The sequence below is a fragment of the Branchiostoma floridae genome, chromosome 13 (genome assembly GCF_000003815.2).
Source record: "Branchiostoma floridae strain S238N-H82 chromosome 13, Bfl_VNyyK, whole genome shotgun sequence".
In the NCBI taxonomy this organism is placed as follows: Eukaryota; Metazoa; Chordata; class Leptocardii; order Amphioxiformes; family Branchiostomatidae; genus Branchiostoma; species Branchiostoma floridae.
Window position 1 is genome coordinate 20074328 of NC_049991.1, and position 15824 is coordinate 20090151.

A 15824-nucleotide genomic window follows, 5' to 3' on the forward strand; every position below is an offset into this window, starting at 1 on the left:
AGAAGACGCCAACAGGAGTTAAAGAAGCAAACAGAAGACGCCAACAGGAGTTAAAGAAGCCAGCAGAAGACGCCAACAGGAGTTAAAGAAGCCAGCAGAAGACGCCAACAGGAGTTAAAGAAGCAAACAGAAGACGCCAACAGGAGTTAAAGACGCCAACAGAAGACGCCAACAGGAGTTAAAGAAGCAAACAGAAGACGCCAACAGGAGTTAAAGAAGCAAACAGAAGACGCCAACAGGAGTTAAAGAAGCCAACAGAAGACGCCAACAGGAGTTAAAGAAGCAAACAGAAGACGCCAACAGGAGTTAAAGAAGCCAGCAGAAGACGCCAACAGGAGTTAAAGAAGCCAGCAGAAGACGCCAACAGGAGTTAAAGAAGCAAACAGAAGACGCCAACAGGAGTTGAATAAGCCAACAGAAGACGCCAACAGAAGAACCCAACAGAAGAAGCCAAGAGAAGTATTACAACACAGAAGTGTCCACTGTCACACCCTGCCACCGGACCGGCCAGGAGCCAGCATGGCGCAGTTGCCACAGTTCCTTGTGTTCCTGATACTGCTGGTGCCCATCCGCGCCGCACCCGTCAGTAACACGGCAGAGGAGACCGTGTCCTACCTCCAGTCGGACATCAGCTCCCTCAAGGGGACCATCAAAGGCATGTCAGGTAAAGAAAATAGATTTCTTCATTCTTTCTTTATTCTTTATTTCAGGTATAAAACTCATAGGTACACAAAAGATCACACATACATACATATACATCAGAAACATCTATCTGTACAATAGGCCATAGCAGTTACTGAAAAATGTGTTTCTATAGTACATGTCTGAAGTCAACAAGTGCTTGACAATAGAATTATGGGAGGACACTGCCCTTTGTAAGAAAGAATAACATACCCTCCTTTGCCTTGATTCAAAAGTGTCGATCAGTCGAATGGTACACAAACAGATTTAATCTCCAAGCAGATCCTACGGTAGCATAAGATAGTATCAAAAGCTGGCAGAGGAGTGAAACCGGCTTAGGAATGCGTCTGGCTACCGGGCAACTGGACACCTCTTAGCTGACTACACTCTTTGGCCAGTTTGGTATAATCTTATGCCACCGTAGGTTCTGCTTGGAGATTAAAGAAAATTTACTAATCAAGTATTCAACTCGGCCGACTTTTCCAAATGAGATTTTCGGCCGGAGTATGACCTGCGTTTTGGCGATTACGCGGGCTTCGGACGATTTTTAGAAAGAAAAATCTTAACACCAATTCACCTTCATCCGCCGCTGTGTTCCTAAAATAGGGTATTTGGGGATATCAAGAAGAAATATTGTAGTTTGAAACTACCTATGATATCCCGAAATACCGTTTTTGATAACAACGAATAAAGGTCACCCCACGGATAAAGGTGAGATGCCGCTATATGTCAAAGTTTATTGCGAAGCAATTGCAACGGGTACAATGTAAGGCAAACAGGGAGTATATAATGTAAATATAGAATACAACAAGTTGTATTCCGTATCGCCCAAGGTATCAGCCCGACCCGCGGGTCGGATCGCCCGAAGGCCGGAGGGTAATCCGACCCGCGGGAGGGCTGAGACCGAGGGTGATGCGGAATACACCGTGTTGTATTTTATTTATGTCATACCCACCTGAGAAAACCCATGTTTTGATGCGAAATGCACCAGAAGTTGAACAAATTTGGTGCCCTCGAAAAAAAAAGCGTTGCAACAGTAATGTTCCAACGTCCGAATCAGGTATTCGAACTTTCGGTGGCGCCGTACTCGGCCCACTCGAAACAGTTCGATTTATTCGAATGGAGCCCGTGTGATAAGCCCGGGCCGTACGGAAAGTTATCATCCGGTCCGGAACACTCGTATCGAACGTTTTGCGTCACAGGTATGACGTAATACAACTAACCGTTAGCTATATAGCAACATTAATTCAATACATGTAGGTTTTAAGGCTTTACAATATCAAACAAAACAGCGTATAAAGTTAGACAAAGACAAAATGTTAATATCAGTCTACATGTTAATAACAAAGATCTAGTACAACATACACCTAGGCTGTATGTCATACATACAATAGATCTCGTACAAACTACGCTTACGTTCTATGCTATATAAATTATACAATATTGACAAGAGTGAAAAGAAAAGATTCTAAGCTACAACCCACATTGCAGAATGGCTTAAGGAGATGCAAGAAAACATCGACATTTTCAAGAGTTACTTCGACGGCATCAACGCGCTGCTGACCAGAATGAAGGTGTGTATCTGTTTGTGTATCTGTGATTAACGGTCAGCTGGTAACGCTACTTCAAATTTATTCGCGAGGTAGCCCATATCCGTTGTTTTTAAACACATAGGTATATCAAGTCAACTGACGGTGATTTCAAATTGCAGTATTTTCAAAATATGGCACCGTCCGTCGACTTCATATCCGTAAATGCCTTTAAGAACTAACGTTATAACCACCCGACGGTGTAACGCTTCTGTACGGTATAACCGCCATTCGGCATAACACACCAGCTTCTGTATCTGTATAGCCGGTATAACCGCCCGTTGGCGTAACACAACACTGCTTCTGTAAAAAGTATAGCGAATACACACAAACACACACCTACACGTGCACTTACACAAGCGAAAACACACGCACACGCACCACACACACATACACACACACTCACACAAACAAACACACACACACACAAACATATGTGACAATATATATCCACATCTACAACATGTTGATTTGTCCCAATGTATTGTGCGAGTGCAGCCCATCCCAGACCAGATCACCGTACTTGAGGCCAGTCAGGACGAGCGCAGCTCTACTGTAGAGGCCCTGGGCGGCACCGTGACAGAGCTGGAGACCGGGGTGAACAGGACGGCCGCCCGACAGCAGGAGATGGAGAACTCTCAGACGCAACATAAAGAGGAGCTGAGCGCGTTGAGGGCCGGCCAGGACGACATGCGCCGGACCCTGGCCACGCTGTCGGCGGCCTGGCAGCGGCTGGAGTCCCGCCAAAACGAGTCGGTCGCCTGGCAACGGAACACGGACGGGACCCTCTCGCAGCTGCAGAAGGATGTCCGCGATTTGGAGTCCAGCGATGGGACTGGTGGTGATGGTGGTGGTGAGGATGGGGAGGAGGAGGGGTCAGGGGACGTGTTTGGGATGGAGGTATCTTCGGAAGGACTGCTTTTTTCTTAGTAAATGCAACCTAAAGCTAAGGGCACAACCCGCCGTACGTGCAATTACATGTTGTCTACGTGCCAAAACGAGGACAATCTTTTGGGATCCGTATTAAGTGGTAAGTACCGCCTCCGTACGAACTCGCAAGGAATCCGACGGATTTTGGAGCACGCAGACAAACCGTAGAACTTTACGTGCAGGCAAAACTTTGTGTGCCATCGGTCTGCGGTACGTGCCAGTAAGGGCGACGCGAGTGCCCTGTACAGCCTGAACGTTTTCAGAAATACTTGGCGGACGTGGCCTCCACACACACACACACACAAAAACGTACGGATGAATTGCACGTACGGCGGGTTGTGTCCTTAGCTTTAAGGTGCATTCTCACTGCACTCGCGTCAAGCTTGCGTCACTGCGGTGTAAGAAAGATACTCAACGATTTTTTTGGATAAAGAACGGAATTTCTTACTTTTTGTGTATTTTGTCGTCTTCTAAGTCATACTTTGACGTATTACGCAATATCTAAATCATAAAAAATCGGAGAAAATAACAAAACAGTGACGCAGTGAACGAACCCCGCAGTGACGCAAACTTGACACAAGTGCAGTGAAAGACCTTAAGGCCTAAGTCATATTCATATAGTCTCTACCAGACTGACTACGATGGCGGTAATATGGCACCCAGTGGAATTATGAGAGTTGATGTTATAGAGTTTTAGATAATTTTGCACGCTTGCTTTGTCAGACGCTGTCTGTCATTCGACGATTTGGTTGATTGTGACCAATGAAAAGCAATAAATACTACCTGTAGCACTTTGACTGCCATCGTTTGTCTTGAATCTCTCGCACATTCTTTTATTAATATCGCTATGATAAAATGCAATCTGTATTATGTGATGTGGCGGCACGTGACGAAATAGAAGGGCGATTACTCAAAACAAACTCAAACAAATTTAAACCTAACCGCATACTAAATTTAAAAACGACTCGTTCATAGCTTCTTCTGTTATGATTTTCAGCAACAGACACCGCTACAAACTAGCCTGGGTACCATCCGTATTCTACCGGGCTCCTTACACTCGCTAACTAAAAAATATTCCTTAGGTAGTGAGTGTAAGGAGCCCGGTAGAATACGGACTCGTGGTACCCAGGCTAGCTACAAATAAAGTGTTGAAAGTAAAGCCAGGCTTTTTTGTTGTTCTCCTGACTAATTTGCTGCCTTCTTGTATCCCTGACAAAGGCCCTTCGTTGTTGCTAGGAACACGAAAGACAACAAAGCTTCATTTCATTAGCGGAGGGAACCAAATGCAAAAGGAAGGCATTCACTGATCATGGACAGGTGTGACTTGTTCAGGAGGGTTTTTTGTTCTTCTAATTGCCAATATCTGTACCCTACGCGCAGACGCGTCCTTGACGTAGCCTCCATAGCAGGCTATCTGGGGCCTTTTTTTTTGTGTGGCCCATAATACACTTTTGCTGACCACTTCTTTTTGTACTGGGTCGTTGTTTGCCGGTCGTCGCTGATTACTGGCCTCAAAGGCCAGCAATCCGCGACCCAGTACGAAAGGAACATGGCCAGGAAAAGTGTGTTATGAGCCAAAAATGCCCCAGAGAGCCTGCTATGGAGGCTACCCTTGATGCTTGGACCGTGAAAAACTTAATCACATTTCACGTCCGAACGGACGCTCACCCATTCGTAAGGGCACAGTCACACTAGCGTGTATATGAATTCCGAATTAGGTACGTAGTGACATTTTTTTTTTCATACGAAGTAGTACGCACACTAAGCACCGCATACGCATCTCAATCCTTTTGTGCCAGTTTTAGGTACGCAGGCATGCGCACAGTACGACCTGGTACGCGTACCTGCGGAGTAATACAGGAATGAGACCTTCTAGATCTTGAGGAAAGTGAGTTCAAGGCTAAAAGGCAAACTGAAGACCTTGACCTTGACCCGTGATTGCTATGAAGCCGACGTATCGCAAAGCCCCCTGCTGAACATTTTCAAAACTGCAGCTAAGGTAGGTTGCATCTGCGTGTCCCACCCAGGAAAACCGGACCTGAAAAAATCGGTAGACCGGATGTTGTACCTATTGGAAAATCATCAATATTCAATATCGGACCTTTTGGAAAATAAAGAGATCATATGTTCAGGCATTCACGCGTTTTGGGGCTTACCAGTCGAGGAAAATAGCAAGATCGAAGTAGAGTAGAGTCTATGGTCATTTTACCAAGTCTTACAGTCAATAGTACAGATCTAGAGGTAGTTAGCCTTGTAGGATTTTAAAACTGACGCCAGCGGGAGTCAAATACTACATAAAACAGATTACTTTGTAGTGAAATGAACCATTGTTTTGAGCATCGTCCATTTACAAGTTCTCATATATCTAATCAGGTCCAGGTTCAGGTCCGGAGCTGGACCTGATCCTCTGGACCTGAACCGGACCTGGACCTGAATTTGATGTACCGGTACTCACCCCTAGCTATAGTTTTTTTTTACCGATGACGGCAGAGTTGTAAGCAGAAAAACACATTAAGAAGTTATGAATTACTTCGAAACCGATGTTAGTCGTCACTTGTAGTTCTCCACGTATGTCTTTATACAAAATGCCTTTTCTATATACCGGGAAACGTCACAAGCATTAGGCTACAGCACATTTTCCCATTTGGTACTTTCTCATGGTGGAATTTTTTTCTTCTGAAATCAGGCAAATATCAATGAGTGCTCTCACACCATCCACAAAATTTACTTGCGTTGGCCTAAACGGCAAAACAAGGGTTTATTAACTGTTACTCTCCAAGCAAAGGCTAGGCTCCGGCTGTTGTTTTTTTGACGTTTTTTTAGGTGTTTTTAGATTAGGGCTTTTTATTTTGGAGTGTCCCATATACAGTGATATACGCAATTCTTTTAGCAGTATTCTCAATGTAGACGCACGATGTAAACAGTTATCCAAAGACCAACTATTTCTGTTTATAGTGACAGCCACAGACAACATTGTACAACGAAAACTATATGTGAGTTCGTATACACTTGTTTTAAGAAGAGGGAAGAGGCATGCAAACAATATTGATGTTATAGTGATAGTCTAGCTCCAGATGTTTTGTCTATCCAATTATTCACTTGTAACACTACTTGCAATAGTTTCTAGTCTTATGTATTTCATGCAATACCATCGAATCACTAGTCTCCAAGCAGACCCTACGGTGCCTTAGAAATAGTATCAAAGCTGGCAAGGCACCAGGTGCCCGTTTGACTCCCTTAGCCGGCTATCCCCCTTTGGCCGGCTATACTCCTTTGCCAGCTTTGATACTATTTCTAAGGCACCGTTGGGTCTGCTTGGAGACTACGAATCACTGCATTTAGCCCATGGGGACAAGAACATGCAAATCAATATCATTCAATAAGAAGGGGGCGTGTCCGTAGGCGGGGCTAGCATCTACGGGTTCAATGACCCGGGGTGGCGAAACCGAGGCTACACGTTACATATCGTCCAACATGGCGGCCCTGTATGTGTCAGCTGTGCGAACTCTCCGGACTCGGAGCCCGATTTTCGTCGCTCCTCGTCGATTCCAGTCAGCCATCGCATCCATGAAGGTAGGGAAACTTGTCGAGATCCTACTGTAGATGTGTGAAGGCATGAGAGGCATGCGATCTTCTGAAACTGGCCACATTTCTGAAACCACTTTCCGAACTCCCCCAGCTTTCACTTAAATGCCATGGCCACGTAAACAGAAATAGAAGTCATATATTTTACGTAACTGTCATGTATTTTACAGGGTTCTTGACATGATTTTCTGATTTCATTCCATTCCATTATTTTCTTGTAAGATACGCGAAATTGATAAGGAACTGAATCTCCCATATTCCAAAGATGAAATGATGCACAGCTTTAACGTTATGTACAAAAGTCAAAACTTGCAGGTGGTAAAATACCATGACATGTTTGCGTAGCGTAAACAGAGCTGTAGAATAGGCACACATCATGGTTGATAAGGTTGTTTGTAAGAATAGATTACACGCTTACACTCCGTTTGCAATACTGGACAACATTTTTGTATAATTATTCATCTTGAAATAAAAACAGTATCAAAACATTGATTTTAATGGATTGGATTGAAGACCGAATATTGCACATATTTGCCACACCCGGTTAAGTACAGGTCACAACAAGACTTGCTGAAAAATTCAGTTAACAGATATAAAATGAATTGTTGGATGAATAATGAATAAAGCTTCTCGCTTTTTAATAATACTGGTTTATTGCATAATACAAGTCTGTTATAGTGGAGATTTGTTATGTTTTTGTATCCCCAGGCATCTGCAGCATATTGAAGTTCACGTTTAAGTGTTTACAGACGCTTCCAGATTTCAGCCACACTACTTCTTTACCCCTACATCATTGACTCCGGGTGTCAGAAAAAAATACTGTGTTCTGCGACCATGGATGCTATGTTGACAAAACCCTGACCTTTAACCTTACATGACCTCTGACCCCCAGGAGATCCTGGAGGGCGAGTTGGAGGGGATCCGGCAGGCGGGCACGTGGAAGACGGAGCGCGTGATCACGTCACCGCAGGCCGCCAGCATCACGGTAGAGGGCACCGAGGGAAACATCCTCAACTTCTGCGCTAACAACTACCTGGGACTCTCCTCCAATCCTGAGGTCAGCCATTAGCTTGGTACTAAGGTTAGCACAGAAAATTCAGGTACGGTTCAGGTCTAGAGCCCACATCACTGTAGAGGGCACCGAGGGAAACATCCTCAACTTCTGTGCTAACAACTACCTGGGACTCTCCTCCAATCCCGAGGTGAGCCATTAGCTTAGTACTACTAGTCCTGGAAGTGGGTACCAGTACAGAAAATTCAGGACAGGTACTTCTCAGATCCAGAGCCAACATCACGGTGCAGGGCACCGAGGGAAACATCCTCAACTTCTGCGCTAACAACTACCTGGGACTCTCCTCCAATCCTGAGGTGAGCCATTAGCTTGGTACTATGGGTGGGTACCAGTACAGAAAATTCAGGTACAGGTATGTTCAGACTTCGGGTACAGTAACCTGGACCTAAACATCCTCAACTTCTGCACTAACAACTACCTGGGACTCTCCTCCAATCCCGAGGTCAGCCATTAGCTTGGTACTACTAGTCCTAGAAGTGGGTACCAGTACAGAAAATTCAGGACAGGTACTTCTCAGATCCAGAGCCAACATCACGGTGCAGGGCACCGAGGGAAACATCCTCAACTTCTGCGCTAACAACTACCTGGGACTCTCCTCCAATCCTGAGGTGAGCCATTAGCTTGGTACTATGGGTGGGTACCAGTACAGAAAATTCAGGTACAGGTATGTTCAGACTTCAGGTACAGTAACCTGGACCTAAACATCCTCAACTTCTGCGCTAACAACTACCTGGGACTCTCCTCCAATCCCGAGGTGGGTCATTAGCTTGGTACTAAGGTTAGTACAGAAAATTCAGGTACGGTTCAGGTCCAGAGCCAACATCACGGTACAGGGCACCGAGGGAAACATCCTCAACTTCTGCGCAATAACTACCTGGGACTCTCCTCCAATCCTGAGGTGAGCCATTAGCTTGGTACTTTGGGTGGGTACCAGTACAGAAAATTCAGGTACAGTAACCTACCAAAAGTAGGTATGTTGAGACTTCAGGTACAGTAACCTGGACCGAAACATCCTCAACTTCTGTGCTAACCTGGGACTCTCCTCCAATCCTGAGGTGGGCCATACTGGTCTGTCCTTCAAGGAAAGGCCTACATCTTTAAGGAAGGCAAGGCAGTTCTAGAAAAGGAAGAACTGATGCAAAGGAGCATCACCTAAGAGTCGCCAATGTGCTTCACTCCTAGTTGTGTCTAATGTACAATGAATAAAGTAGTTGTTGAACTCTAAGTAGAATTGGGAAAAGATTAGGCCTGTGTGTAGACATATAATGCTAGTTCACGACGTTCAAGACCCCTAATTGATCTTCGTTCGCAAAGCCCAGGCAAGAGATTAACATTTATGACATCATCGGCATATCTTACAGGCTATAGGTGCTGGTAAGAAGGCGTTAGACACCCATGGAGCTGGCCTTTGTTCCGTTTGGTTCATCTGTGGTTTAGAGACAGTTTATTTTTGACATTACCCTGTTATGTTGCAGGTTATAGCGGCTGGTAAGAAGGCGTTAGACACCCACGGGGCCGGTCTGAGTTCTGTTCGGTTCATCTGCGGTACTCAGGACATCCACAGGGAACTGGAACAGAAGATAGCAAAGTAAGCACATCTACATGTAACGTTAGTTCACCTTTATCCGCGGGGTAACCTATATCCGTTGTGCTGCTAAAAAGGGTATCCAGTGATATCAAGTCGATGGACGGTAGTTTAAAATTATGATATTTTCAAAATATTGCAGTTTGAAACCACCATCTGTCAACTTGATATCCCTAAATACATTGTTCTTAAAAAGAACGGATAAAGGTTACCCTACGGATAAAGGTGAACTAGCGTTAACTAACACTCCCTCCTGTATGCAAATTAAATTGTCCTCTCCCTGTCATCCTATTGAAGCGACCGCTATTGTCATATGACCTCATTTTCTATGTCTTATATGTCTAGTCAATGGTTTTTTTTGGGGGGGGGGGGCAACGCACTCCAACATACATTATTTATTTTCACTATGTTGAGTGCTGAAGGTGTGGGGGTTGTACAGGAGGTGCAGTGGAATTTTGAAATCTTAACCCTTTTTGAGGGCCAAATTTTGAAAAAAAGATTTGAGGGTTTGAGGTTAATTTTTTTTTTTAGGGGGGGGGAGTTATTAGTTTATCTCCATTTTCAGTCATGATATAAATGACTTTCAACTCTTCTTATATCATCTAAGCTGCAAATATGAATGCCAAAGACACTAGCCCTGTCACATTAAACAATCAGTCAGAAGTAAAAATGCTTTACCTCCATAAAGGATGGCTCACGCGTACGCTTTATACCCCTACTGTAGATTCCACGGAAGAGAAGACGCCATCTTGTATATCAGCTGTTTTGACGCCAACGCGGGAATGTTCGAGGTGCTGCTGGGAAAGGACGATGCCGTCATCTCAGACGAGCTCAACCACGCGTCGATCATCGACGGCATCAGACTGTGCAAGGCCCAGAGGTTCAGGTACAAACATAAGGTAGGAGCACGCTTTTAGCTTGTAGGGTTTTATTATATTTATAGTCGCAAGTATTTTGGGTGTGAGTATTGTATAGGAGGTTTGGGGGCATCTACCTTTCATGGTGCCGAGTTTGAGAGAATTTTCAAGTTAAAATGGCGGAAGATACTAAAGAGCTAAAAAGAGCCATGAAGGATCAAGTGCTGTGGAGGAGGCTCTCTGGATTGGTTTCAGCAGAAGCTTGAACTAAGTAAGTCAGTCTAAGGGACCGTACGATATTTATCGGGGGGGGGAGGGCTGGTGCATTGGAAGTCGGATCAAAAAATTTTTTGATGGCCCTCCCCCCCATCTCAAAAAAATCTAACGTGACCCTCCCCCTCCACCTAAAAAAAAATCAACATGGCCCTCCCCCCGACAGGCATAATCAAACGGGTAGAAAAACAACCGATAAAATAATCTTAATATAGACGTCAGGGCACAAGGGCGCCAGTGTTCTCGCCAGGATGTTTTCACAGCGTTTTGGATTTTCAAACCCTCTAAAACAGAATTTCCTGCAATTTGAGAGGAAAATTATGCCCTTGAGATTGGATGCCAGTTGCCTTTTTTACTCCCGTTTTTCAGTAATCGACGTCCGCCCTCCCCCCAAAATATGTTATAACTATAAGCTCGGCCTCGGGGAATCAGCAGTCCGTGATCTGGCCCGGTTATTATTTGTCCAGTCATGTCTGTATGAAAATTTTTGGTTTTTGATGCTTCCAAACAGGGCTCTAGCCAGTGAGTTCGTCAGCCCATGGAAAAATCCTGCCAATTTTTTTCCGACATTGAATAAAGAATGCCTACCTCGTGCGATCCATGTTGCGCCCTCCTGCATCAAATGCTAGTAGTTTTTCCAGAGGATAAAATAACAGCGCCATCACACCTTGTGTTTTTTTTTCTATTTTGCCCGATGATTTTACTAAAATTTATCGAATCGGTCGGGTTTTACAAGGCCGCGCCGTCATTTTCCACGAGCGTGCGTTTGTTTCGTGCGACCTCAGGTAACCCTGTTTTCGGCGTGAAATCTTTGGCTCACCGCTCATCGGAATTTCTTTTTACATAGAGACCAAGAACGTTATACATTATACGAAGGACGGTGATCTGCTGCGTCTTTGGCAGTGATTAGTGCCGGTGTAGCCTTGAAGCAGTAGCCAGAAAAGACGTCCCAATGTGCTGGGCGCTGCGATCGACAGTCCGTCTGGGGAGGGGGGCGTGCCGCGCCATGTGCCACAGACGACAATGCGAGTGCACAGCCGACTCGATCGACGCTTGACAACAATATTGCGGCCCCTTTTCTGCCGCAAATTTTGTCCTTTTGAAACAAAAGAAATGTTGTAAATAAAAAATAAAGTGTATAGTTTTGGATTCTTCACATATTTACCGCGCACCGCTTTTGTAACTTAAATATTTGGGGAAACTCAGCCGAGCCGAGTGCGTCTTTCCAGAAAAAAATAAGTCCGGAGACGGAATGACGTATGCCTGGCGGGAACGCTGGTCCAGGGCAGCGCCACTTTGGGGGACCTAGGGGGGCGAAGCCCCCCGGAAGCTCTTGCATTTTAGGCTATTCAGAAGGCTTATTTTATCAGTTTTAGGGCCATGTCAAGATATCAAAACAAAAAAATAGTATAAACAATTCTTTCCAAAAAATTAACATGGCCCTCCCCCTATCTCAAAAAAAATTAACATGGCCCTCCCCCCACCTCAAAAAAAATTAACATGGCCCTCCCCCCCTAATGCACCAGCCCTCCCCCCCTGGTAAATATCGTACAGTCCCTAAGGTACATGTATCCTGAGGGGCAAAATTACTGCCTGAGAGGTCACAGAATAAACAGACAACAGTTGAAGACAGTGACCACAAGTGACCTATTGGCATCTGTGATCAATCAGAATCTTATGCTTGTCAGAGGATCTGCTCCCAGTGGGGTGTCTAATTTGTCTGAGTCCATCTCTGACTCCCCTTGTATTGGTGGCCTTGTGTTCCCAGTATTCACACCAGGTAAGGGGGTGAAGTCGGCCGTCCATGACTGCCCCAGTATGTGTGAAGGGGGTGAAGTCTGCCGTCCCTGACTGCCACAGTATATGTGAGGGGGTGAAGTCTGCCGTCTCTCCCCTCTGCAGGACATGCGGGACCTGGAGTCCATCCTTCAGCAGACCCAGGGCTGCCAGATGCGGCTGATCGTTAGTTAGTGATTGCCCCAGTACTAAGTACATGTATGTATGGGTGAGGGGGTGAAGTCTGCCGTCCATGACTGCCCCAGTATGTGTGAAGGGGGTGAAGTCTGCCGTCCCTGACTGCCCCAGTATGTGTGAAGGGGGTGAAGTCTGCCGTCCCTGACTGCCCCAGTATGGGTAAGGGGGTGAAGTCTGCCATCTCTCCCCTCTGCGGGACCTGGAGTCCATCTTGCAGTACATGTATGTATGGGTAAGGGGGTGAAGTCTGCTGTCTCTCCCCTCTGCAGGACATGCGTGACCTGGAGTCTATCCTGCAGCAGATGCAGGACTGCCGGATGCGGCTGATCGTTAGTTAGTGATTGCCCCAGTACATGTGTGTATGGGTGAGGGGGTGAAGTCTGCCGTCCCTGACTGCCCCAGTATGTATGGGTGAGGGGGTGAAGTCTGCCATCCCTGACTGCCCCAGTATGTATGGGTGAGGGGGTGAAGTCTGCCATCCCTGACTGCCCCAGTATGGGTGAGGGGGTGAAGTCTGCCATCCCTGACTGCCCCAGTATGTGTGAGGGGGTGAAGTCTGCCGTCCCTTACTGCCCCAGTATGGGTGAGGGGGTGAAGTCTGCCGTCCCTGACTGCCCCAGTATGGGTAAGGGGGCGAAGTCTGCCGTCCCTGACTGCCCTGTCCCCTCTGCAGGACATGCGAGACCTGGAGTCCATCTTGCAGCAGACGCAGGACTGCCAGATGCGGCTGATCGTTAGTTAGTGATTGCCCCAGTACATGTGTGTATGGGTGAGGGGGTGAAGTCTGCCGTCCCTGACTGCCCTGTCCCCTCTGCAGGACATGTGTGTATGGGTGAGGGGGTGAAGTCTGCCATCTCTCCCCTCTACAGGACATGCGGGACCTGGAGTCCATCCTTCAGCAGACGCAGGGCTGCCGGATGCGGCTCATCGTGACGGACGGAGTCTTCAGCATGGACGGGAACGTCACGCCGCTACGGGAGATCTGCGACCTTGCCGACAAGTACAACTCCATGACCTTCATCGACGAGTGCCACGCCACCGGCTTCTTAGGGGCGACTGGAAGGTGAGATGTTGTTTCTTGTTTTCTCTATCGGAGCAGTGTGTCTGTGGCTCTTACATGTAGGTTGTGCGTTCAACACTTCAGGTTGCCTCACTTCCAAGTCTAGTTATTGCTTTCTTCAAATCAGCTACTTATACATTATTCCAGTTACATGTAACTGAATTTTACTTATGTTTTATCTTATCAAGAAATGAATACGAAAGCTTATGCAATTACATGTAGACGTAGGTGGGTGAAAAGCGGTGTTCCAACTGCAAAATTTAATGTTGCAAACTTTGCTACCTACTTGTATATAGGTTTAAAGTTAAGTTGCACCAAGAAAGATGTGATTGCATTTGCAAGTGTGCAAGTGTGTATTTCGAGCTCTCATGGAACCTGACCTGTGTTCTGCTGTTTGTGTTCAGGGGTACAGAAGAGTTCCTTGGTGTGGATGGGAGATGTACCATCATCAACTCTACACTGGGCAAGGCACTGGGGGGAGCAGCAGGTGAGTCAGATAGTGGGTGGGCTTGTGGTTGAGCAAGTGTGAGAAAGAACAATGATGGACGGCCACTCTCACGTATTAAGAGAATGAGTTTGAGTGTGTTTGGAGTGAGTGAATGAGCAAGAGTGAGTGAGCGGGTGGATGAGTGAATGACCTTTAGTTTGTGAGTGAGTGAGAGTAAGAAAGTCAGAGTGAGCGAGTAAATGAGAAAGTGATTGGATGGCTGAGTAAAAGAAGAGTGTGTATTAGATGAGTCACAAAATGTTAAGTTGACAAAAATATCATTTCTATCTCTTGATCCGTTGTACAGTCAAACCTGTCTATAGCGGCCACTCAAGGGACTGGAGAAATATGGCCACTATAGACAGGTGGCCACTATAGAGAAAATGTTGATCAGTTGATCATGAGCAAGCTACAAACATGTACACATGATTTCAGTTCCCACTAATCTTTCTCACCAAGTAACATTGTCTCGATCGGTAAATTCACCGACAAAGACTTGCATTTTAATGCTCAAGGCATGCATACCTTCTGCTACTGCCACTATATTACAACATTGATTTCACAACATAACATTTCTAGTGCTGAAAGTGGGTCATAGGGCATAGACATATGTAAAGTGGTCAATATGAAGGCTAAGTCAACATTAATGTATGTTCAGCACATGTACATGCGTAGACATCCTGGTCTGATGCAACCCCAGCCCACAGCCTTACCTAACCCAGCAGTCTAGTCAGCCTACAGCACGTAGTACAGTACTGTAGGTTCATATGTTTTCACATGGATTTAATTTTGTGGCAGAGATTTTGTGGTGTGTAAAGTGAGTGATCAAAAATGTTCCTTAGAACTAGACCAAAACAAAGCACACATTCTTAGTGTCATGACCTTGTGGTAAGTCTGTGAAAACCTTGAAAATAAGTATTACAGTATACCTCAAATATGTCAAATTGTTGAGAAGTCATGTCAGGCTGGGCAGCAGGCTTTTAGCCAGGCATGCGTCAACGAGTCATCTGGACTCCCTTTTCTTAGAATAACAAGAAATTTGATGCCCTGGACTCCGTATACTGGGGAAAAAATTGTCTGACAAGCATGACATTCTGATTGACCAGGGATGCTACCAGGTCATCTGTGGTCACAGTCTTCTACTGTGACCTCTGGAACAGTATTTTTGCATCTTAGGATACCTTAGAATGCACTGTTTTAACTTAAAATCATGAAAAACTCTGCACCATGAAAGGTGGATGCCTCCGGACCCCCCTACAATAGTCACTTACCACGACTCACCAATAAGTTTGGACTCCCTATTATAAAATCCTAGTTAAAAGCCTGCTGGGCAGACATTTCTTCTGTACGCAGCAACAGCTTGGGAACCAGTTATTGTTCACAGAGGGTTAGGAGAAATCAATAAAGGTGTTGAGCTGGAGTGCTGCAGGTGTTAGTTAGTCTATGTAATAGGGGGCAGAGAGGGAAAGGCAAATTATTGAGATACAAGTCAATGTGGAAAAGTGGTTGACTGTATTCTGCCCATTCTGTGACCTGGTTTGCTTAAAGCTGTGCAAAAGTGAACGTTTTGAATAAAGATGAACCATAATTTCAAACACCAAAATAATTGACTTTCCCAAATGTTTCATCTGATTGACTCCAGTCAAGAAATGGACAATTCACCGCTTCTGAGACTGTCATTTCCTTGAAAAGTGAATATGGATATCAAACATATGCTCAGGAAGCATAAGG

General features: G+C 45.5%; 1 protein-coding gene across 5 annotated transcripts in view; it reads left to right on the plus strand.

The window, feature by feature from the left end:
* Window positions 1-6600: 6600 nt before the first annotated feature.
* LOC118429177 (2-amino-3-ketobutyrate coenzyme A ligase, mitochondrial-like) overlaps window positions 6601-15824 on the plus strand; it is a 17018-nt gene continuing 7794 nt past the window's right edge. For 4 of the 5 annotated variants that reach the window (XM_035839622.1, XM_035839625.1, XM_035839623.1 and 1 more), the window contains exons 1-6: window positions 6601-6773; window positions 7678-7842; window positions 9333-9445; window positions 10167-10341; window positions 13416-13609; window positions 14011-14093. In XM_035839622.1, the coding sequence (XP_035695515.1) occupies window positions 6627-6773; window positions 7678-7842; window positions 9333-9445; window positions 10167-10341; window positions 13416-13609; window positions 14011-14093 (877 nt within the window). In that variant the 5' untranslated portion in view covers window positions 6601-6626. Of the gene's footprint in view, window positions 6774-7677; window positions 7843-9332; window positions 9446-10166; window positions 10342-13219; window positions 13259-13415; window positions 13610-14010; window positions 14094-15824 lie in introns of all 5 variants that reach the window. The other variant, XM_035839626.1, reaches the window with a different exon arrangement.